At 38.3% G+C, this 25,678-nt stretch overlaps 2 protein-coding genes across 8 annotated transcripts in view; both read left to right on the plus strand.

Moving 5' to 3' along the window:
• The first annotated feature begins 375 nt into the window (after positions 1-375).
• Positions 376-11,296, plus strand: gdpd2 (glycerophosphodiester phosphodiesterase domain containing 2). 3 transcript variants are annotated; one of them, XM_010736578.3, is made up of 17 exons: positions 376-493; positions 2,671-2,894; positions 3,510-3,616; positions 3,752-3,845; positions 3,999-4,058; positions 4,141-4,239; positions 4,351-4,444; positions 5,409-5,554; positions 6,271-6,353; positions 7,172-7,331; positions 7,428-7,634; positions 7,717-7,865; positions 8,574-8,721; positions 8,899-8,981; positions 9,075-9,103; positions 9,438-9,483; positions 10,676-11,296. In XM_010736578.3, the coding sequence occupies exons 2-17, from the start codon at positions 2,811-2,813 to the stop codon at positions 10,707-10,709; spliced, it is 1,623 nt and encodes a 540-aa protein (XP_010734880.2). In that variant the 5' UTR covers positions 376-493; positions 2,671-2,810; the 3' UTR covers positions 10,710-11,296. The 3 variants fall into 3 exon arrangements, with proteins under 3 accessions (XP_010734880.2, XP_019111821.1, XP_019111817.1); XM_019256272.2 differs by lacking the exon at positions 376-493 and adding an exon at positions 1,339-1,356; XM_019256276.2 differs by lacking the exon at positions 9,438-9,483.
• Positions 11,297-12,968: 1,672 nt separating this feature from the next.
• Positions 12,969-25,678, plus strand: part of dlg3 (discs, large homolog 3 (Drosophila)) — a 73,739-nt gene continuing 61,029 nt past the window's right edge. For 2 of the 5 annotated variants that reach the window (XM_027279757.1, XM_027279765.1), the window contains exons 1-3: positions 13,509-13,828; positions 14,915-15,046; positions 20,632-20,717. In XM_027279757.1, coding sequence (XP_027135558.1) covers positions 13,789-13,828; positions 14,915-15,046; positions 20,632-20,717 — 258 coding nt within the window. In that variant the 5' untranslated portion in view covers positions 13,509-13,788. Of the gene's footprint in view, positions 13,046-13,508; positions 13,829-14,914; positions 15,047-20,631; positions 20,718-25,678 lie in introns of those variants that run through there. The other 3 variants (XM_019256689.2, XM_010736575.3, XM_027279759.1) reach the window with 2 other exon arrangements.

Here is a 25,678-nt window from a genome sequence, read left to right on the forward strand (position 1 = left end):
CATCACTTTAATGTTACAGCTGGTAAAGGAGGGGGTTTATTTTAATTACTAATAATAATCTATCTGTTTATTATAATCTGTTTATTTTAATAACAGTGGAAGTATAAGGCAGCAGGAAGAGAAGTTAATAGCAAAGTTGTAATTAAAACGTAACTTCAGGAATATTTAGACATAATTTACCACTTAAATCATTTCAAATCATTTTCGCCTCCAACATCTCAAACCTTCAAACCTCTCTGACGACATTTCCGCAGTGTATAGGTGTAATCTTCCCCGCCTACGAGCGACTTTTACTTCTCAGCCATACCTGAATTGAAGTCTTCGGATCCTCCCACTCTATTTAAGCCACACACTCCCCTCCCAATCTATCTCGCACCCATTCATGTTGGAGCGCATTGTCATTCAGTCCACGGACTCAGAGAGCGTGAAAAGGGGGCGAGAGGAGCAAAGAGGAGGCAAACTGAGCGGGTCTCACCAAGAAGTCTGCTTCGGAGTGAGTACATGTGCAGAATTTAACGCTCAGGGTGATTTAGACTGAAGACATGAGTCAGTTTGGGTTTGTTAGATTCTGCAAATAAACTACAATACGATAGATAGATAGATAGATAGATAGATAGATAGATAGATAGATTTTAATATTTAATATTTTAACAAACGATAAGCACTTGGTTATAGTGTAGTGATCATAGTGATGCTAGATTAGATTAAGATTAAACTCTTGTAAACAACATTATATATTCTTTGGTTTAAAACTGACATGTTGAAGCTAAATGGTCTCGTATCACACTAAATTTAATTCATTGTTTTATTAAACCCTTGATGCACATTATTTGATTCAAAACCTTTCAAGTTTTTGTTTACATGGCCAAGATTATTGTTTTAATGTGGTGCTGACATGCAACTCTTTGTCACTGGAATATAATAAACACAGCAAAGCAAAGCAAGCAGCATGAAAGGAAACAAAACATCCTGCAAGGGAAGCACAGAAAAACAGGTAGATATCAGGTAGCACCTAAAAAATGTTGCACATTGTTTCTGTTGTGTCAGAAGAAGAGAAAAAAATATACAGCACATAAAAATAGCTACACAAGACAAGACATGTGGGTTTCAAATGATATAGATGGCTGAGATAGTATAATATTTGGGGGGCCTTTAAATCAAAATTTCTGTTAGTCAAGAAAAAAAGAATCTTTGACACCATCCAGGTTGAGAGCCTACGGAGTTGATCTTGTGACATGTTTTGTTAAGATTTTCATGATAAAGAAAGAAGGAAGGGAAAAAGCTTGATCACAAAAAAAACTATTTGTGCTTTTAGGGGAACTTCTTGGCACGTCAAGCTACTTTGACTGCGTGAAGGTATGCGTCAGTGAGAGTGAAAAAGGTGTTTTAGTTTCAGTGATGTTATCGCCTCCGATTGTTTGGCCCTGCATAAACATCAATCATCATCATTGCATTTTTATTTTACCTCTCATTAGTTTTTATTACAGTAGTACACCCACTACATTTTTGTGTCTAATTACATCAGCACATGGCATAAGAAATTGGCAAGGTATGTCTGTCTGTTATCATTTTTTTTAAAGCGTGTATTATGTGTTTATCTTTGAGGTTGGAAAATGGGAGTGACAATTTAATTATGATTAAATACATGAGTTTACATGAAGTCATACTTTCTAGTTATATGACACATAAAGGACACGGTTCTAAAAATGTTTTACTTTTCTTCTAAGTGTCACTTCCTTGTCACTGGATGACAGTTTGGTTACTCACCCATCTTACGGTTATTACTCAATATTGATCTCAGGTTTAAAACTTCCTTGTAAATTTTCACCCGGGTCTGTGAAACAAGGTGTCTTGTGTTTCATGTCAGTGACATTCAAACCTGTCGACCTGTCCAAACATGCTCTTATTAGATCTTTAAAAAGAAACGTGTTTCTTGATTGTTTGTGTGTCATTTTACTCTACACTATAGAATAATGAGTAGTAGCATAGTAATCGTTTTGTTTCCTAAATTGTGCCCTAACTTTGTATGTACTTATTAACCTGAAGGCGACTTTGACTATGGGAAACAAAATGAGCAATGCGGGAAAAAACATCAGAGAACATCTGGCAGCATTCCAGGTCAAATCAAGTTTGACAAGAAACTGCCTTAAAGAAGCTTCTCACAACAGAAATTATTATTGCTCAATGTACCTCCTTAGTGGGCGACAAATAAATGTTCTAATGTGGTTGTGTGTTTTATTTATTTTCTTTGGAAACTGGACTGAAACCTGGCACAACTGTATATAATGTGCCACGACATGTTCACTAAAATTTCGCTGTCACCCGTTCCCAGGCTAATGCATATCACTATGAAACAACAGACCAAACCCCTATGAACTCCAGCCATCGTCAATGTGCTTCACTCAGTGCAAACGGTTTAGTCTTCACTTGCACTCTCTCTGTACTGGGATGTGCCTGTCACTGTGGCTGTTTGTGCTTGCAAAGGCTCATTTGTATGACTTCACTCTCAGGACGGTCTGTGCACTACTCTCAATACCCCATGGTGTCAGCCATTGTGCTGCCAGTGGCTGTACCCCCTTTGCACACAGGCTCTATTGAGGGGGTTACTGAGCAGGGATTGCCTTAATACTCAAAGAAACTCTTTTTTTCCCCCTCCCTCCAACTCCATAGGTTTAGAGAGGTAAATGGGTTCAGGCCTCTTGTTGGTATCCGGAGAAAGCGTTATCTTGGCTCCCCTACACCCGTCCTCTGGCTGCGTGTATCAGGTGTCCAGGACTTGAACTTCCTACAGTGGATGAAGAGGAGAAGTGATGTCTCAAGACGAGAGCTGCTGCAGAGTTTACAGCAGGGGCTTATACAGCTGCCGCTGGAGGCGCTCGAGTAATAACAGAAATGTGAGTATTGTTAGCCACTTTAGTGTGAAATGTTACAAATATAACTATATTTGATATAGTCCATTAGGGAATCTTAGATGTTCTAATGTTGTTTATTAAATAATTTGTTACAAATGACTTAAAGAATTTCAGTTTCATGTTCCTTGCATTTTCACTCAGCGTTCCCCTTACAAAACCCTAATCAGGGATAAACATTCCACAAATTCATGAAAAATAAAAAATTGTGTTGATGAATAACTTACTGAATATGCACTCGTGTGCCAAGTACAGTGAGTAAACTCACTTTAAACTCACAGGTCCTAACAGGCTTATCTGGTACAGAATTATAAGCGGGAAAAGGGAAGATGGTGGCACTCAATAATTTTTTTGGCTAGAGGTGTACAGCATGAATCGCCTGTTTGTTGTTACGACATAGTGCAGTGCGCAAAAACTGTTGGAATTGTTCCAGTGTCGTCTCAGATCAAATCCTCTTTGGAATCCATAAACACACACTTTCACTCAAACAGACACGGCATACAAAAGATCTGGATTATTATCTTAATCCAAAAGACATAAAAGCTTTTAAGCATCAGGAACTCAAAGTAATTAATACTTCACCTGTTCTTCTTATCAAAGCGTGCAGCCTGCTGTTGGTTCTCAGTTGTCACTCTGGTGTCCCTGCTTTCCCTGTGCTGGATGTACATTTGTCTGGTTACTTTTAATGACCAAGACGATGTTAACTGGTGAGTAAACACATGCACACACACACAGCCCACATTGAATCTAGCACAATAGCCCAGAATCCGTTCTTTTCTTTCTTTTTCTGTGACCTTTATCCTGCTAACCCCGTGCTCTGTCCTCTATTGTTCTATTATCAGGGAAGGCTTCAAAATACTGAAACGGTGGGTGAACTGGTTCATGCTGCTGATCATCATTTCCGCTGTGTTAACCAGCTACTGCGTTCTGCTGCTGGTGAGACTACTGTTGATACTGTGATGTTGTATATTTTAACTAGACTGAATGTTTAGAGGTGTAGCTAACCAACTGGCCATTAACCATTGTTCACCCTTGTAGCATTAAACCAAATATTAAAAAATGATTTATCATGAACACCATTCATTACAGGTGTTTGCACTGTTCCAAGTTGCCTTACAAGAACCGCTCAACTTACACTGGCTTCACAAGGTATCTCCAACTGTCTAACTACTTTTCCATCAGTTCAGGTTATTCAAGTTGCTTAGTCTCATATTTCTTGTTCTCTTCACAGATCTTTTTATTTTTCGGTGTGACATTCATCGCATTTGGGCTCACTGGAATTAGTCTCAAGTGGAAGCAAGAATGGCCGACTGTTCCTCTCTCACTCCTGGTACAGTTGGGGTCTCTTTGTGAGGATCTGTTGTTGTAATTTTTAACATGGCTCTTATTTGTCTGTGTGTACATTATTGTGTGTATTTGATGCATGTTGTCATCCTTGCAGGCCATAGGTCCTTTCTTGCAGTTTGGTGCTGTTGGGGCGTTGACCCTGCTGAGCCCCTTTGTCTTCCGGGCGTTGGACACAGCCAAAAAACAATGTATGTATGAGAAGTCATTTAGGAACACACACTGGCATGAGTCACAAGCAAATTCAATGCTGTGTACAGACACAACATTTTTCCAGACATACAGTAAGTAATATCATCACTGAGGCAGTGTTGGAAATGAGATTCGTTTGACCAGTTTAAGATAAAAAAGAACTGTCTTAATGCCAGACTAGAAATTAAAATACTGTAGGTGGAAGAAAAGAGTGAATAGAGATATAATAAATAAATGATAAAAAACACTAATAATGATATAACTTATGTTATTCTGTTATGTTGTTTCAAGGTACCCTTTGAAATGATGCAAGGATTAAAAACACACTTTTGACATTCACTCCAGTACACATCATACTCACTTACACCTACTTACTCACACTTCTAAAGGCACTTATGTACAGGTCACAAGCAATTACAGCACTGTGTACAGACACAACATTTTTACAGACATAAATATCATCACTGAGTCAGTGTTGGAACTGAGATTCATTTGTCTCTGACCAGGAAACAGTTTCTACAAAAACTGCAAACTACAAATTGTAAATATTTTACCAAGTGGCTGTTCCTGTTTTGTGTTCTGTACTTTCCATGCTGCATAAAACGGTCAGTTTTACCTGAAAGCACCCAAGTGTTTGCTCATGGTGGGAACTGTTAGATCTGTAAACAATATTATAAAGAGTTCAGTCTAGACCTGCTCTATACACAAAGTGTCCTGACATAACTTCTGTTGTGATGCGTTGAATGTCTAGAAATAGATGGATGGATGGATGGATGGATGGATGGATGGATGGATGGATGGATGGACGGACAGATGGATGGATGGGGGGACGGTTAAATTCAAAACACACTATTGACATTTACTCCTACAGTACACATAAGACTCACACATCAAAAGGGACTTGTGCTCTGCAGACTCGCCTCACTGTGTAAATAGATATTGTTTGACTTTTATTCTCCCCAGGCTCAAAGTTCCTGATCACTGTGGTATTTATAGCAGTGTCTGCATTCATCTTTCTGTGCCCCCCGTTCATCAAGTCTCCATGTCTGATAGAGAAGTACGCTTTACCCCCAAAACCAAAGCTGATCGGCCACCGAGGTGCACCAACGGTGAGCATCCTGTTTTACGCGTCAACACCCTTAAGATACACAGGCTGCACCTCTCAGAGTGTGTCCATTAGTACACCTTTGTAAAGACTTTACAATTAGGACCTTGTAATACATGTAGTCAAAGGAAATAGATTAGATAGTATCAAATGTGTCATTTTTGCGCAGTTTTTTAACAGGTTAAACAAGATATAATCTGTTTATTGATGATCTTAAGAGGTGCTGGAGGGCAATTTTCTCTTACCTTTAGACAGAACTAGACTAATTGTTCCTCCTGCTTACAGTCTATATGCTATATGCTCATCTAACCCCTGTCAAGAAAATGTGCATTCAACAAAATGTTCAACTATTCCTTTAATTTATAAGATACTCAAGATGACCATTTCCCAAAAATTACTTATACTATCCATGCAAATATTATTATATCCTGTCATGAGCAACACAAAACATTATATTCAGTTTTCATCATTATTTTCTCAGTTTCTGATTATGTGTTCTAATAATTCTCCAATTGGCTCAGGTGTGAACCAATGTCCAGTCATGTGAGGCCCCATATGTCACACTGCTCTGTCCTTGTTAGTTTGCTTTGCACCTGGGTTGCCATTCAGCTCAATTTAACACAGTGTACAGGGTGTTGTGTGTGTTCACACAGCTTAAGGGTAGTTTCTGAAAATTAAGCACATGAGTGTGTCTCACCCATCTGTCCTCAATGTGTTCAGCTGGCCCCAGAGAACACCATGATGTCGTTCAACAGAAGCATCGCGTGCGGCGTGACGGTCTTTGAGACAGACGTGCAGCTCAGGTAGAGTGGAAATGGGTTTATGTTTAAAAGGGTATTTTAGTGACTGGTGCTATAACAGCAAAGAATGTGTAATGCTTTATGTAGTGGTAGTAACTGACGATTGAGTAAGTCTCACCCGTATCAGTTATTGTCAGTTATTGAGCGAAAATGTTGTTATTCAGATTCTGACTGAGAAAACCTAATTGAAAATGAACACTGTACAAAAATTCTCTCATTTCATTTTACATTTTACATTTTATTTTTGTTTAGTATGCGTTCACTATGAACTTGACTGTTACCGAATTAAATTACTTTCAGGCCGTGGGTGAAGCAACGTAATGGGGGAAAGCTTCCTCTGTGTATCTTGGTAACTTTAATGACTGATTCAGCAGTAGCACAACTGAACACCTCACTTACTGTGATTCACCTCATTGTCTTAACGTCCTATCACTCTGCCAATATTATCCATCACTTACAGGCAAAGGTACCATATTATGCAGTTACTGTTCTAAATTTAAAGTAGTTACCAATATGTTTATGAAAATGAGGTATTCAAGAAAATAAATGAATGAACAAATATTTATCTCATCAATATGTCAATGATAAATATGTACTTAAAAGCCTGAGGTTAAAGTCCTAAGTGAAAAGTCGAAATGTACAGACACCGTGGGTCCTCTTTCATAAAGTTTGCCATCTTGAACCAGCATGTTTTACAGTAGCCCAGAACTGGCAAACTAAAGACTGACTACTAATCCTACACACTGCTTCTTTAATACCATTATGTCATCCATTTTGTCCTGGCCACACAGAGGCTAATTTTTACTGTTTTTCTAACCTAGTAAAGACAGAGTTCCCTTCTTGATGCATGACCATGAATCTGAGTTCTTGCGGAGAACTACTGACGTTAAAGAGAAGTTCCCTGGCAAATACTTCAACCACAGCTCGAACCTTACCTGGGCGGAATTACAGAGACTGAATGCAGGTGAATGGTTCCTAAAGGTGAGGCTTGTGCTATGATACAAGCTCATAAAAGTTTATACTGTATGTTATCATGCAACATGATACAGTCACACAATGTATTTTCTGACTCTCCAGACAGACCCTTTCCGTTCAGTGTCCGAACTCTCAAAAGAGGAGATGGAAACAGCCAGGAATCAGTCTATACCATCCTTACGTCAGCTCCTCAACCTTGCTAAGCAGCACAACATCTCAGTGTTATTTGACCTGTATAGTCCTGACATAGAAAATGACACAGAGGACACAGTTAACACCATTTTGAGTTCTGACATTGACCCAAGACTGGTAAGTCTAATTCCAATTCCTCTGACGCAATTTGATATTTAATAACTTCATGATAAGGGTTAGGATTTTCCTTTTTTTAAAGGTCCTGTGGCTTCCCCCAGGAAAAAGAGAATATGTAAAGAAGAATGCTCCAGGTTTCATCCAGGTCTATAAAGACACTGATATGCTTATGGAAAACAACGGAAGCTACCTCAATGTGAAATACAGCAAGTTAAAAATGGAAGAAATCAGGTAAAACAATGAATATGAAACAAAATATACCAGTATTATCTATGTTGTAGTGCCTCGGAGCATGCACAGTAGTGTGCTAATTAAACTGTGTGTGTAGCATGCTGAGACACAACGCTGGCGCTCAGTATAGAGGTTCGGCCTCAAGGGAGTGACGTGTATGCAATGTCCCAGCCCAGGAGTGTTGTTACATGGATAAGCATTCCAACCATTAAAAATACTTAAGAATGAAATGCAGTGTAGCAACATGTTTTGAGAAAGTGTTGCCTGAATCACCTCACTGTACATGGACTGTTATCTTTGTTTTACGACACAGGCTTTCTCTTTACATGTCTTCTACATAAAAATAATGATATAATATAATGAATAATGATTTGGTAGCAGTTACAGTCAACACAGAAACATATGTAATCTAACATCTATGATCACATTCATAGAACTGAAATGGTAATGGTGAAATAGTATTCATATATTTTATTGTTTTGGTATTTAAACAATTGGAAATCCATAGAAACAATAAGCAGATCATAATAATCAATATATAGATAAATATGTAGCTACCTGTACCTGCACACGCAAATAACTACTGTCCTGCTTTCCATAATTCCTGTATTCCAATATGCTACTTCTTTTCATTTACCTGCATTATAATCTACTCAACCTTCTACTTGTCCTCTGTTCCCTTCTAAACCCTGCGTTTGTATGTGACAGGAATCTTCGGGCCAAAGACATTACAGTGAACCTGTGGGTGGTTAATGAGCGTTGGCTGTTTTCTCTGCTGTGGTGTGCAGGGGCTAGCTCTGTTACCACTAACTCCTGTGACCTCCTAAAAGACATGGACGAGCCTGACTGGTTGATTGTGAGTAATTCGTACAGCTGCATGTACAATAGCTTGTGTTTTACTTTCTCTTTATTTCACTATGCAGCATTAAAGACCATCAGTTGAAGCATTTGCCTTGGAGCTGACAAGTTTGTACAGGTGTTTTCCAAAGTATGAGACACGCCTTGACCCTTTAAGCATGTTTGTGTGTTTCAGGGGCTTGAGAGATACAGAACAATATGGATTATAGTGGACGTTGCATCTGTTTTGATAATGACTGGACTCTACGTGTTTCAGTGGTAAGATAAGCAGATTTTTACTATTTACATTGTATTGTATGAAAATGTCTATAAATGAAAAGATTGACTCATCCACCTCACTGTTTCTGCCAGGAGAAAACAATGCGTGTGTCACAAAGAAGGTACTGTATATTTTGATTTTAATATGTTAACATTAGGGCTAATAATTGTTTTCATTTGTAGATTCATCTACAGATCATTTACAATTCATTTCACAATTAATCAATTAATCGTTTAGCTATATTTCTGTAAAACGTAGGTGGCAAATTTGCAGTCAAACCCACATTTTTTAAAATTAAATTGTTATATAAAACTATACTATAAATCTGAAACAAGGGAATGTTTGGTCTTTTCCCACCTAAAACTGACTTAAACGATTAATTGATTATAAAAATAGTTGCAGATTCTTTTTCTGTTAATTGACTAACCTACTAAAATAACTGACTTTTCTTTCAGGCATGGAACCCTTAGAAGAAAAAGAGTGTCCCGGGGAGTGGCTCATGTATGGTTGCAATCATCTGACATAGCAACACACTTCTATAGTTGTATAGGAATTGGGAGGATTGTTGTATAGGAAAGAAACACAAGAGCAATGTGTATAAGAAAGATGTGATGTGTTAAAGCAATGCAACTGACAATTCATTCAATTAGCTGCAAGTAACACTGAACATAACAAAATATTTAAGGCAAATCAAGAGAAATTGGCTTCAAACATACATAGTACACATATCAGGAGAAAATGTTTTACTTTTAGTGCGAACATAGGCTGAATAAAACACAATATAGCAGAGTTCACTGTCTTATAATACATTTCGGCCACCAGTCCAATTCAGTAAAGCCATAAAGGACATTTAAATTCTAAGGGTTAAAGATTTGTTAGATTAGAATTAGTTCAATGAACAATTATAAATAAAAAAATAAAATGTTTTTTGTTAAACTATGAGGCCTTTTGTAAAAATACTACTAATAATATAAAAAATACATTTTGCACCTTTCACAGAGTACTATAGACCCACTTTGACCCACTGGATTAACCAACTAACTGTTTCAGCATGTCAACATGTTGACAATAAAAATACTAAAGAATGACTAGCTACCAGAATTTACATTATTAACGTTTGTGTTTTCAAGATAACAGCTGATTAAATGGCATCATCTATCCTGAATTACCATGAATCCATGACACTGAATAGCGCTTGCTAATAACATTTTTAAAAGTGGTGATATTATTCTATTCTTATTCTAATATATTATTATATAAGATATTACTTGGGGTACTTGGGTACTTGACATGAAGTTAATGATTTTATAACGTAAGTGCGATGACAAAATGATTGGTGGCAATATGAAATCCTGTCTCTTTCTTCCCTGCATTTCCTGTTAATCTCTTTAGAAGCAATTTAAAGTGTATTTTAAGATTAGCCACATTATAACATTATTATTACCAAATAGAAAGGTTAAGTTTAATGATTAGTACCAGATAAATATTTTTTAATATTTTTCACAACCTAGTGAACTGTGAAAACTGGGTTTTTAATGTAGAAAAGAATTTATTAACCATATACAGACACAAAATAAACATATTAGTTATAAATAGTGGCAATTTTTTTTTTACTGAATGTAAATGGATGTGGATGTGTTACAATTTAGAAATTTGTCTGTCTGTTGAGACATTTTTTTGTGACTCTCCACAGACACAAAGAAGCGGAGTACGTCAACCTGGGATGAGAAAGAACTGTCATACTTCTTACCCACCGGGTAGTTTGGCCGACTCCAGCAGGAGATTGACGAAAGTGACGCCCTTCTTTATCTGCACTGCCAAAATGTTTTGGACCTAGATCAGGAAGAGAGCAAGTTAAAGTGAATAACCATACACTGTATTCTGAAGCCATGAAAATAAGAATTGGCACTGTGCCACCAGGTAGTGGTTTAGGTTTTTGGTTTTTATAAGTCATGTTTATCTCTTACAGGGTTTTGATCATTGTTTGTTGCTACTGAACATTTTAAGCTTTACTCTGATTGTATCACTGTAATGTCCGTTGTCGGTCTGCACTGAATTTGATCTTGGCACTTTATGTCATTATTTTTTTCTCCGTTGTTTTCATTTTCAATTTTTTTTTCATGCTGTCATCACTTTAGGAAAGATGTGTATGTAGCCTGCTGTAACCTGAGCCAAAAGCACTTCAACTGTATACTGTGCACATTATGATGTGTCTGTGTATGTAATCATATACTGCAGTCATTACACATTACACACATAATTCCTTGTTAATTATGTAACTCTGTAGTTTTTCCAACATATTTTATACACCCTTCGTTTTCTGGTTTCTTTTGTTGATGAAACAATGGGTGCCACATTTTCTGCACTCTGCCTTTGCATAAGAAATACAAAGGGCCTTTGTATATCTATGAGAAAACAAATAGAAAGTCATACTTTAGGAATAAGTATAAATATGAAGAGTCTTTAAACAATAAATTATACTCAGTTATATATTGGTGCACATAGAATAGAATAGAATAGAATAGAATAGAATAGAATAGAATAAATACTTGGTTGATCCCTTGAGGGAAAATTCTTTGCAAGGGTTTTACAAGCATTTTACTGAAAATACAACCACAAACACATAGGGCTCATAGACATGTAAATCTGGAGAGATGGTGGACTGAATGGCAGCTACACGTGGTGGCGCCCTGGGAGCAGTTATGCTTTGCCTTGAGCAAGGCACCAGTCCACCGACTGCCTTCTGGTTCCAAGCCAAATTCCTACAGTCTGAGCTACTGTCGCCCCTGCCTGTTTGTCTAAAGTTATTTATGAGTACAATTCTTACTTCTACTTTTACTCCACAGCGTTTCAAAGAGAAATATTGTACTTTTATACATTTACATTTATAGAAAAAACTATAGTAAGTATAGTATAGTAAGATTAGCTCTACAAAAGCCATGCTACATCATCAATAAGTTAATGTGCATTAACCCAATACTAAAAATAATAAAGCATGTAATGTAATAATGTAACACTGATACATAACATGTAACACAAAGTGCTTCACAAAATAACCAAACAAAACAAAATACTCTGTTACAAAGTAAAAGTACCTGCATTTAAAATGTACTTTTGTAAAAGTACAAAAGCATTAGCATTTAAATAATTAAAGTACCATAAGTAAAAGTGGTATTGATAAGAATGACCAATTTCAGAATAATGTATAACATATGATTGCATTATAATATAATGTACACTTATCACAATGCACTTTAATCACTTTAATGTTGAAGCTGGTAAAGATGGGGCTAATTGAGATAGCTGTAATGACATATAATATTTTATTTGTTGATAATTAATTCAATTCAATGGACTGTTAAAAAAAGAATCAGTCAGGGTACTAGAATCTATTTCATTTTATACTACACGTTCTTCTTTCTTGTCAAAATCTGGCCACCTTACCCATTAGCCGAAGAATTTACAGCTGAAATGAATAATCAGTTAGTGCATTAACAGAAGAGTACTCAGCAACAACTGTGTGAATCAATAAACCTTTTATTTTAGAAGAAAAATTACACAAATGCAATTTTTTTTTAAATGTCAGTCAAACTGATTATCTTTGACTTTACTAAACAAGACATTTAAAGATGTCAGCATATCTTTGACTTTACTAAACAAGACATTTAAAGATGTCAGCAAAGGTCCTGGAAACCTTTTTTTACTATTTGTTGACATTTTATAGAGCAAACCATCGATTGAAGAAAATGATCTATAAAGCAATTTGTAATAATAATAATACAAATCATGTAGCAGATTTAGATAATATAACAACTTTGACTAAAAATCATATTTTTATATTCTGTCCTTGGATTAATAAGAAATATAACACAGATGACATAAATATGGATATAAATGTATCTACAGAGGTGGATATATTTATTTATTTAGACGTATTTATTTTGTGAGTCAGAACCAAGATACTACATTACCCACAATGCAACTCGACCTCCAAGAGTTCGGTTCGGTTGCTAGGAGCACGTAGCTCCTGAAGCAGAGATGAGGAGCGAGCTGCAGAGATCAGGTAAGCTAACCTCTTTCCAACTCCACACCTCCAGGTTTTTCTCTTCTTTTTTTTAAACCACAACCGAGGCTGGATGACTGGAGGTGATTTAGTAAACTTCACACAGCTCCCTCTGAGCAACAGACAACTTTGTACAACTTTATTCAGTAAGCTAGTTCTCATCGAGCACCTGTAAACTGACTGGGATGGGAGTGCTGTGATTTCCCAGCATCACCTTAACGCACCACTAGATGGCGCACGATGCAAATAAATGAGAAAAATATTCGCCCTGAAGCCGAACACAGACTAAGTTAACCGCTTTTAAAGACACATACACACGCTTATTGATCACTAACGACGATATTAAGCTATAAGTAACAAGATAACTAGGTGACATAGTTTAAATGTGTTGATATTGATGTTACAGTTGTCCCTATGAGGCTGAGCCGCTGGGCCGCTTTCCATGAAGGCGAGGCAGGCATGCGTGTGAGGGGAGGAGAGCCGTGTCACGTTTTGGGGGGTTGTTTTGGCCCATAAACTTCTGGAAAGTTGACATGAAGTAAAGCAAAAGCTCTTCTTGTCACATCTTAACCTCAGTGTGTGTGGGTGTGGAGCAGTGCTGACCGCTGCAGTAACAGACGGGGAGTGTCCTGCGACGGGATTTTCTTTAAAACTCTCACTCACTCATTTGTTGTTGTTGTAGAAATATCCGGGACTATTGCTGTTAATTTTTTTTTTTTTTTAAACCCTAAACTGTTATTTATATGACTTTTCGAGTGGACCACAGCATGGTTCATAAATATGGTAAGTACTGTTAACGTCTTAACCTCCCTCACGTGTCAAAGTTTTGTAGTACATCTCGGGCTGAAGTTGAAGTTTTTAGGTAAATGCCAGCTCATTGCTCCATGTAAGCTTATGCGGGGCTTTTCACTGCTCCACTGACCTCAGCTTTAATCCCTTGAGAAACACGTTTTGTCCTCAGGCGATGAAAAAAATAATAATAATTGTGCAACTTCCGGGCACTTCTTCTACATTTTCTTGGCTGTTTTGTGTTTCTCGATGAAAGTGTTCAGGATCAGGTAGGAAACTGTGAGGTAGTAGATTTACCTACGTGATGTGCATCATCTCTCTCTCTGCCGTGTTCCTCACCACCCACCGGGTTCAACAACCAGCTGTACAGTCGTGTTGCAAAAGAGAAAACACTTTCAATGTGCTCTGCAGGGAAATAATAACAAGCAGCAGTGCTGCATTTAGACAAGAGTCCAGTATAAATCACTATTATTATATATGTTCTATAAAATCCAATATTTGTACTGTGTCTATGAAGCTGTAGCTTTTCCTACCAGCTTCGTGTGAAATGGATTTGTCTTCTCTGGCCTGCGTTTATAGTTTTAAATCATCGTTCATCATAGTTTTAAGAGCTGAAATTAATAATCAATTAGTGGATTGACATAAGAGTACTCAGCATCAATCTTGTGAACCGATTAACCGCTTTATTTTGGAAGAAAAATGGCACAAATTCACAGGTAATCTTTTAAAAATCTTAGTCTTCTATTACAGCAAACTGAACATATTTGGGTTTAGGATATTTGTTTGACTAAACAAGATATTTAAAGACATCACCAAGGGCTCTGTGAACTTAAAATTGGCATTTTTAATATTTGCTGGCATTTCATAGAGCAAACAGTTAATTTAGAAAATTGTCTGTAAAGTAATTTATAATAGATTTGACGTGTTATTTGTTATATTTTCATATTCTGTCCCTTGATTTATAAAAAAATATATATATATACACAAATGAATAAGACTTCGTAAGAATATAAATGATCCTGTCAACATGTATAGGTTCTCTGTTTCTGTTGTGTGACATGTATTTACTTTGTGAGGCAGACACAGAGAGAGCGGTGGGGCTGCTCAGACAGTACCAGGCCAACCTAACCAGTCCAGAGGAGCAGACCCTGAGGACCAGTGTGGGCAAAGTGTCTGCCATCTTGGGCAGCCAGCTGTTCCAAGCCCTTCTTGGTAAGGAAAACACTGTAAAACTACTTCCTCTTGCAAAAGGGAGTTTTTCAAAACTGAGATTACATCACAGTTTTCTTAGCATGGAGTTCCTTTTCTCGTTTAAACTCCCTTCTTTTTGAGAAAAGGGAGATGGATTACAGCTTGATTTTTTTTTTTAACTCAGTTGTCATAGCTTTTTATTTAGTGTAGCTTAAACTTTGATTTGTGTTGTCATGTTATTGGCTGCAGGCAGACACAGGATGTAGAGGGGGTCAGGTTGTATTAATTTGTATGGGAAGTTAACTGAGTCTAAATGTTTCCCAATTAAGTCTTATGAAAGAGGCCATTCAGTTTGCCTCACAAAGGTTTGCTGTATACCCCCCTCTGTAACATACTCAGATTGTAATGAAATCCTAATAAACCTGCACAACACAGTCTATACATAGACTGAGTCGTTATAAACACTGTCATGTCACACTATGAAAGCACAATTCTTCCTTTGACTGACAAAACTGTGCCACATACTTTATAAACTTGTGTCAATATGATGAAGATCATTGCTCCGAGGAGCAGTTGTTTCACCGTTAGATAATACTTCACTGAAGCTGCTGCCGGCTAAACTGATATCAATAATCCTGTGTCCTGAAGTGTTCACAGTTTCTACTGCAACTTCTCTGAAGAGTCAGTGTTATTATGTGCAACGTGCTACACCTACAAGCCAAATTTAGTGTTGTGGAAAAGGGCTTTATGAAGTGCTCAGTTCCTTTTAATGCAAATAAAGCACATTTTCACATTTCATTTTAATCAACGGTTGAGTGGTCCTTCTAATTACCACAGCCATGTTATAATGATGCTTGCCCCTGGGTCTTCTGTTGCTACTGCTGACCCACTGCTGCTTCACTGCTGGGGAGGGAAGTGAGGAGGAACGGCTGCTCAGGCAGCTGTTAAAGAAATACAGTATGACTTTTTTTCTACCAGTGAACATTTTGTCTGCCGGGTTAGCTCAGTGCTATTTGAACAGAGAATAAATCAGAGTTGCATTCACAGTTTGTAGAGCAAGGTCGATGATTCTACTAGCACTAATTAGGGGATGCTTATGCGAACATGCTAAACTAAGATGGTGAACGTGGTAAACATACCTGCTATATAAACATCAGCATGTTAGCGAGTCATTGGAAGCATGTAGCTTAAAGCACTGCTGTGCCAAAGTACAGCATGGCTGCTAGCACGGCTGTAGACTCTGAGTCTTGTTGTAGGAGCTGTGGCTCTCTGGGAGGAGATGACGGCCACATATTCTGTAATAATGGCCACCTTAAGTTCATCTACAGAACGGCATCCGAAAGTAAACACAGAGCAGAATGTAAATTCTACAGTGGAACGCCTGATGAGATGGCTGAGACCACGACACACCCAGAGAGATATGGCAAACATTAACTATGTGCCAGCAGAGGCTCGTAGGCTGTGTTTTGTCTGGTCTTGATCTTGACTTGATCTCAACCTCTCAAAATCTTGTCTTGTCTCTGTCTTGTTCATAAAAGTATGTTTTTTTTTTTACATTTGCATTAGATAATACTCACTGCAGAATACAGTAATAGTTTGTAAAATAGCTTGTTGCTTCATTTTAATCTAGTAACTATCAACATCAGATGTAATATACCTTGTTATTTATTTAGGTGAGACAGACTCGGAGAGGGTTAGATTTCCAAATCAGGATTCCAAACATTCCTCACAAAGAATGTTCAATCAGGACCGAGCCCGAGGCAGACAGGAAAATAAACTGCTCTTGGCTGCCATTGCAAGCCTCTTCCACAACTCTCCTGGCTCATCGGCTGATCTGTGCAGCGCGTGGAGGTGAAAAAAGAAGAAGAAGAAAAAGAAGAGGCCTGTGATCGGTGTGTCTCAGGTGCAGGGCTGACGAGGCTTCACCCTCCCTTCATTCAACATGTGGTTCTTATCAGGAAAGGCAGAGTGGAGGAGCAGCCGGTTTACATCACTAATAATAATACAGTGCAGTATAAACATTACTCATCCTCTTATCCTCTTGTTGCGTTTGCCTTCACATGCTCAGGGCCATGTGAACCGATTCAGTTTGAACCACCCTGTGTTGATTATGTCAGTGTGGTAGTGAGTTGAAAAGTGAGTCTGAGCAGAGCTAAGAATGTTGTAAATGCTTACAAAACATTAAAGTTTTGGAATTGAAAAGCTGCCATTTTTACAAACTTATATTTAAGAGATATCTCTTCTAACTTTGAAGCACTGTGGGAAGTAAAGAGGTGTCTGATGCAGTGTGGGAAGGTTCAGTTCTGGCCACTTGATTGGATGTCTGCATGGTTGCGCAGTCACGAACAAAGGTTGCATCCACCCTTTTGTTCCAACATACAAACATGCAGTGGGAGGCACAAGGGGGGGGGGCATGTTCGCAGTGAGTTGGGGCACAGATACAGACAAACAAACGTTAAATTACTGAGGACCCTAAATGTCTGGGGAATATTTTATTGAGGCAGTGACAAGGGGGTGAATTGTTTGTCCTGACTTGAAATTGTGACCTAGTTTACTGTGAATGTGTTATTCTGGTGAGCTGTGGGTTGCTCATCATCATGTTAAAAACCAGGGGCACATTCTTTGTGTGTGTGTGTGTGTGTGTGTGTGTGTGATTCACCCAGTCAGGCAATACAGAGATGACTTCAGTCCAATTGAATAGGTGCATGACAAATAGAAGAGGCCTACAACACACACAAACACACTGATCCTGCATGCAGAGTCTTTGTAGGACAGGGAGAAGGTACAGGAAACCCCCTATGACCGAGAAAAGGGGCTCAGCGCTGCGACCAGACCTTCTCAAAATAGTCCTGACATCAAAAAGAGATCTGGGAATATGTCCTGCAAAAGAGACTTCTGGCTTGGATTATGTATTTTGTTCCATGGCTAGGAATTTATGTGGTCTGTGAGGGTTGGAACAGTTCAGAGATATTTTGGAAAGTCAGAGTAAAAAAAACAACTCTCTGTACTTGGTGTGACTGCAAATCTTGAACACCTCTAGACCTGATAGAGCACTTTTCTCTGTTTTGTAACCTCTGCCAGGAATAAATGAGCGATGTAATTAGAAGTGTGTGAAAGCAAGCAAGGTGTCCAGGATGCAGCTGAAGAGCAAATCCTACAAGACTTAACAGATGCAACCTTTTTCAGACTTACCTCAAAGCAGAACAAACCAGTATTTGTATGTGAAGAAAAGGTCAAATGACAATAAACCCACAGAGAATTCTGACTCCTGACTCTACAGCTCTCCTAACGGTTCTGTTGCTTTTTTAGCATCTTTAAGCTCATTATTTTGGTTTTACAGCCTGCGCCTAGGTCTACAGTTGCAAAGGGATGGTAAATTTATGGTAAATTTCCATAGGAAGTTAAGGTATCTATCTATCTATCTATCTATCTATCTCCCACAAATGACTGTTAATTCCCATGAAAAGTTTCCAACTTTGAAAATTCCTGGAATTTTACAGCCCTACCCAGTTTGCTCTCAATCCTCTCATAAGCCTTGTTTCCAGCTACAGCTGCTGGCTAGAACAGCACCAGTCAATGACTACCTGGTGAACATAGTGAAGTATTCAGCAGCTAAAGAGCCAAATAGTTTTGAAAAACAGACCTCAAAGAAGAGCGAATGAGACTGATATTTGTCTGGTGGCTAGAAACACAACTCCAAATGAGTACTAATGTTGCTCCTCGTCTACTTGATGTATAAAACACAACCACCACCTAGTGAAATTCATTAGGTATATTAGCACTAAGGAGGCTTGCTAGTGTCATTGTGGCCATCTGTATGTATTTGTATTGGTAGGCCTACAGCATGTGTGTGTCTGCATGTATATAAGAGTTTGTGTAAGTGAGGTTGCTCTTTAGTCAGCTGTGCAACAAACTCCTCTGCCCACACATGGCTTCACTCCTCCACATTCAGACACAGTGATGAGTCACATGCTCCATTCTTACACTTTTGTTCTCACAGTGTCTTGTTGGGACAGACTCTTATCTCTCTGCCTCACACACATACCAACACACACACACACACACACACACACACCGAGTGCAGAACTTTCTTTGCCTCCCCAACAAAGGATACACATTGTTCATGTCTTGAATGTGTTGAAAATTTCAAATGTATTAAGTTTCCTGAAATGTCCTTCTCAGATGTGTGCTTGTAGCTTGTTTCGTTCTGACTTTGAACTTTGGGGAGTTTGTGAGTTCTCCGGCAGCCTCTTTATGTCAACAGTGCTGTAACCAGGCCTGCGCGTGACCTCAGCAAAATTGTCCCAGTGCATTCTCATCAAACGGCTGCCACTCAATAGGTGACCACAGGACATGGGCATGTAATGAGCCAAGAGATGATGAGTGGAGACGAGGAGAAAGGGGAGTAGAGTGGAGGAGTTCAGTCTGAAAAGAAAAGGCAAACTTTTAAAAAGAATGGAGGAGGAGCTGAGGAACGTGCTGAGACGACAGTATAAATAACGTTACTCTCATTTTGTGGCACAACAGTATGTTTAAATGCCCCAACACTTGGGATGAATGTGTATAAAACGTAGGCACAGCACACTGTTTTCTCTGTCATCATCGCTGTCCCTATGATTCCTATGAGTCTTCAAAATTAGATATTGTTTATTAAGTTCCTAGCTGTATGGACGGCTTCCCTGGGTGCTGCTACTGACTTTGGTCAACTCTTTTGACTGAAACTATTGCCGTGAAATTAAATACATGCATTGATGTTGCATTCAGGATGACTTGCAATAACTTTGTTGATCGTTTTTTTAAACTATCATCAGTTTAAGATTTAAATATATTCAATACCTAATGACCACATTCCTGTGAAACTCAAGACACCCTTTCAGCTGTGCTTTGTGTTTAGTTCTCATTAGCAAATGTCAGCATGCTAATGCGATAAAGATAGTTGAAATGATGAATATTATACCTGCTAAAGAAACATGAGCATGTTAGAATAGTCTTTGTGAGCATATTAGCATGCTGACATTAGCATTTAGCTCAAAGCACTGCTGTGCAGCACTCAAATCAAAGCATGTTGAATGAATGTCCCACTATTCAACTAGGGGGCAGTGTCTACATTTGTTCAACATGTGTAGGCACTCATGCACCCTCACCCTAAAATGGAGCTTCAAAGCAACAAGACTGGAAATGAACCACAGTCTTAACTCATCAACGATGATGTTGAAATGTTGTTGTGCTACACGTTGTTCAGATAGTATGAAATATAATATAATGTGGGCCTGTTAGACACTGACTTGATGATTGACTCAGTCAGTACCTGAGTCATATAGTTAAGCAACAAGATAAAAAGAGCGCTTCCAAATGTGGAGACATAACTTCCACATAAACAGACGACTCCCACCCCCACGTTTTCTCCCAGTGAAAACAGACATCTCCCAGAGTGCCCATGATTGATTGGTGGATTCTTTTACACAACGAAAACAGTACACTTTAGAGGGCTGAGAAGTTATGAACAAGAAATACAGACTGCAGAGTAAAAAAGGCGTTCACATCTATTGTTTACATCTAAGTAAAGAAAAAAGAAAAAAGCTCATCATTGTTTCCTCTCCTCGCAGATATTCAAGAGTGTTACGAGGTGACCTTGCAACTGAACAAGGAACACGCAGTTGCGAAAGAAGACAGCAGGCAGGATGCGTGGGAGGTAATTTTTTTTTTTCTTCTTCACATTATAGATTGGTGAAAATATACTTAATGTTTACATTGTATCTGGTGTCGCACGTGCTGTTGTGTGCTGCACTTTGCCTCCCGGGTGTGTGAAAAGGTTAGTCAGCTCAGCAACCAGCACAAGGTGTCACTACCTGTGTCCCTCGCACTCCTACATGGGTAAAATGTTATCATGAGTCATAGCAGCTATGACTTCAACCCGGTGAGTGACTATCAAGGCGGAGAGAAAGTTAGAGAGAGAGGGACGCATTGATAGAGGGAGAAGAGGAAATTAGACAGAGTCAAAAGAGCGCTGATTAACATTTGCTCATCAGTGGGATGCTCTCATAAAGTCAGCCAGTCTTTTCATTATAACAAGTGTTTGCAGTCACGTGGTATTTCTTGTGGAAAACAACAACTGAACTGAAGCAAGAAAAGCTGCATTTTGTGTAGCTTTCAGCCTCATTCAGATGTTTACCATGGAGCATCACAGAGCTCGGGCTACATGTTAAAGTGAAACATGGACAGAAGTGGTTAAAAATATGAATCATTTTGTTTGTATTTCCATGTCACTGATCATCTAATAGGCTTTGGAAGGGTAAGAACCCCTGACTTTACATCACTTGCATGATTTAATATTGGCTCATAACTTTCCTTCAGGTATGCCAAAATGTTAATGAAATTGATCTCTGGCTGACTTCTCTAGCCCATTAAGTGAATGATCTTTGGTCTGTCCTTTAGCAGAGATTAGCAAAACGCTATAGTTTCTTCCTAATGTGGGCATGTGTGTCTTGTTTTTTATCTGCACACACAGTAATGCAACCTTTGTCTATGTGCGGTACGTAAGGGCAAACATTGATAATGAAGCCAAGAAGAAGAAGAAAAAAAAAAGTCATTTTCAAAATTGAATTTAAGGCATTATGATCAGCTTTGATCTCTTTGAACCAACAAACTAGATGCTTCCACTGACACATCAGACCAATTTTTTAAATTACGTGTGCCTGAAAGACCCTTATTTTGAAATGCAACAGGCCATTTTCTAATGCTCACTGTTCTCATTTCTTATCCAGAAGAAAACAAGTGTATGTAACAGTCTTGTCTACAAAATTGTTTTGTAGAAGAAGCTGAAAAGAAACATGGGGAGAAAGAAAGACATACTGTATGATGTGCAATAAAGGTGGCCCCGGTCCCCTGTGGTTATATGGCACACGTCTTAGACCAGGGGGCTACCAAAACACCCTAGGTGGTTCTCTTTGTGATGGAGCGAAAGATAGCAAATATGAGACAGCCCAGTGGGTGCTGTGAATGGTTTCTTCTACTTAGCTGATAGATAAACTATGACTTACCCACTGGTCTGATCAGTTTATCTTCAGCAGCCTTCTCTTCACCTTTTGTTTAGAGTTTACCTGTGATGATTTGCTGAGTTATAACTTTGATTTCCAGGTGTGTCTCCCTGCTCAGTTGTCCCTTTTCTGCCCTAGAAGGGGATTCCCTCTTGTGTAATCCATCTTAATCCCTTTTTTGTACCCAGTAAAAGAGGCCTTCATTGTTTTCTGAAACACACGCTATAAAATCTAACAAAATAAAATAATTTTGTACAAAAAATACATAATTTGGTGTAATATAATACAGTCACCCATGTTTCTCCATTGACCACTGAGGGGACAGCTGGCTCTGTCCCACTGTGCCTCCTCAATGACCAGATCCTGGATTAAAGCTGTGCTCCAGGGGTTGTTCATTTTCTGTTTGATCCTTTGGGACCTTCTGATTGGATACTAATCGGAACCATGAGTTTGATGTCGACCACTGGGGTTACTGTCAGGTGGGGCCTCACCTTATAATCCACCAGCCATCAATGAACCAAAACATGGAGCATGTGGCTGTGGATTTGACTGGGCCACCGTGCGTGTTTGGCTGATAAATCATTATTAGATATTATACATAAATAGATTCTTACATATGTGTATACATACAGTATATACATGTGTTTGCAAGTCATGTATGCAAACCATGTTTCAGTGTCAGGCCTCAAATGACACAATTCTAACCTCACACAAGATAAAAACTTTAATCTAACATTATTCCTTCATGCTTAACAGCCCCTCCCTGTAGTCAATCACTTAATGGCAATATGTTTTTGAAATTCATGTGCTAAGTCTGAACTGGATTATGTACAGTCAGTTGAACACAGGAGATACAATAAACTTGTCATTTGTTAGACTGTATTAAATGGACACTTTAGTCCACGAGTGACATTATTTTTAACAGAAAGGGTTCTTGTTTATTTGTAACATTGTGTAAAGGACGTAGCATAGAACATGCTATCAATGTATGTTCTGATTGCACAAGGTTTAAAACATAATGGGAAGTATTTGTAAGAATTATGTCACATGATGGATTAGTCCAGTGATTCATGTCCTTTTTTTTGTCTGAAGAACCACAACCCTTTCAGATCAAGCACCACCCATCATGTTGCAGATGTGTTCATTTGATTTAAATTTGATCTTATTTAACAGTATTGATTATACTAAAAGTTGAATACTGCTATCCTAATGTACGGTCAATTATAACAGTGTACATTTATTTTATTTTTTTATCAAATCAGAATTCATCGAGCTGATCCAGAGTCTTTCCACTTTTAAATGCAAAAAGCAGCTCCTGGTTGGGGATCACTAAATTAGTCAATCAACAACTCAATGATTTGCTGCTTTATTTACCTTTTACAGCCTGCACATTTTTTTGTTTGTTGCTATTTCTGACTATAGCAGTTCACAAACACAGGATTGCACACATGTGTAAAATGTATAAATGTATACCTGGCATATCGTCATCTATGTATACACAGATAATATGTGCAGTAAGTGTGATATCAGTGTAATATGAGTAGTTTAACATAGTGTAAATAGAAAACGTTTGTGATAGTAGGAATGATGGTTGTGCAAAAGATTAATGAGAGAGTATTACTGTAGTATGTATTTATGTTTGGAAGCTGGGAGCACATGTTCAGTTTTTTGAGGATGTCATATGGCCTGACGTCACCACATACATCACGCCACAGACATCAGATTAAGAAGACCTGTTTCCATGCAGAAAGCAGAGCCCTGATGCTAACTTATCAGTGTGATGATTATTATAACATTGTTTGTATTCGCCATCACTAAACCAGACAGCTTTCTAACTTTGTTAGACTGTAATCTGATTTATCAACATGAATTAAAACATGTTTTCACCGACTATGTAAAATAATGTAGAGGATACTTTATCAATAATATAAATTGTAATAATTAGCTTGTTTATGTACAGTATATATGTCATGGAGGACTGGACTGTGTAGTGTAACCAAATGTACATTCCGCTGTGTAACTTCTGTCATAGCATCACATTGTTATAAATATAATAAAACACAAATACCAGCATAATCTGACTGATCTGTGTTGGACTGTGTGTTGGAATGACAATCACAGTGACTGGTCCATGATGAGCTGATCCAGTTAGCACTCCTATGTAATAATTAGTCGATGTTTGTTAGTCTGAGCTCTGTCAATACCTCACGTTGCACGTTATATTATTATACTGGTTCTACATTTGATGTATTGCAGGTAAAGGTGACCACAAGCAGAACATGTCAATCTGCACAGCGTGACATACTCCCACTTCAGGTCCACTTCCTTGATGCTGAAATGCATGAGGTCATTTGCAGTGCCATGTGGTCATAATCTGTCACTCCCTTAATCTGTCACTCTGATCTAAACCACAAACCATGACTGTGGCTTGAACTGTATGCAGCCTTGCTAAGATCCTCTCGGTGTATTCTGTGATCCACCCTGTCTAGCTTCTAATTCAGTGCAGCAGGGCTCCTGATCCTTCCTCCAGCCTTCCCTCTCTGGATCCCAGCTACTTGTGGGGCCCAGGCACAGTCCTGGAGAGATAGATGGGGAAGTTTGAAAATGCAAGAGCTGCTTAATGGACACACAGTGAGGTACTCATCAGTATTCTAGCCATGCTGTCACCTGGAGGATGGGAGGGAAACTAAATGAGTCTGCAAATTCCCCGATTTGGTGCAGAGTAGCAGGTGAGAGTGGAGAATAGGTCCTTTGGAAAAGAAATGGAAGAAAGCGTGAAAGAGAAAGATATTTTTATTAGTCTAATTGATTTCATAATTAGAGAGCAATTAGTGTTTTGATTGCACGGACCCTTTGATGCTTTTTATCTCAGTAGTGGTTAATGGGTCTCCAAATAAATACATATGTTTGATTTTATTGTGTTATAATTATGGAATGATTAAGAAGGTAAAGGCCAACAAGTGTGTGAAACACGTCACAAATTTTAAATATTGTATAACTTGAAATTATTAATTGATGGACTGGTATATGTGATTTATAGCACCGCAAAAATAAAGAAAAGTGTTGTGAGAATGCTGTAAACTGCACATTAATGTAACACTAAAGGTTTATTTTCTTAGTTGCAGTGATGACAGGTACAGAAGCCTGTATGTTTAGGGCTGTGTGTGTCTTAAACATTTTCAACTTAAGCTCAAGAGAAGCTTTTAGTTTTATTTAAAGTTATCAGCTGAGGAGGAAGAAGGCACTACTTCTTTAGAAGATCATTGGGCTTGTTTTGTGGTAACTGCACCGGTGATGTCCAGCTCTGAAGGCTGCCCTCTGCTGTCAGTTCAGGATCTAAACTGTGGGAATGGTCTCAGTAAATTTCAGAAACTGTTGATTAACTGTGTATTCCTGTCCGCAGTCAGTCGAAGATTTTGGTTAGTTACATATGAGATGAAGTGAACCGTCCAATCCAGTTCTGCTCTGCTCTGGCAGGTGACAGTTTCCACAACAAACAGCACTGTGTTGTGAAATATAATTTTTTTTGATTTGCAGTTATTCTCCTTTCACCACTGTACAGTTTCTTTAGCTTTGTATTTTTTTTATGTAGTAGCTCCTCTCAGTTCTGTTGTGC

This window comes from Larimichthys crocea, chromosome I, assembly GCF_000972845.2.
Source record: "Larimichthys crocea isolate SSNF chromosome I, L_crocea_2.0, whole genome shotgun sequence".
Taxonomy (NCBI): domain Eukaryota; kingdom Metazoa; phylum Chordata; class Actinopteri; family Sciaenidae; genus Larimichthys; species Larimichthys crocea.

Coding starts and splice junctions, on each gene's coding strand:
- gdpd2 (XM_010736578.3), top strand. CDS start 2,811: ATGTCTCAAGACGAGAGCTGCTGCAGAGTTTACAGCAGGGGCTTATAC. Junction 4,445..5,408: donor GGACACAGCCAAAAAACAAT/GTATGTATGAGA, acceptor TATTCTCCCCAG/GCTCAAAGTTCCTGATCACT. Junction 9,104..9,437: donor ATGCGTGTGTCACAAAGAAG/GTACTGTATATT, acceptor CTTTTCTTTCAG/GCATGGAACCCTTAGAAGAA.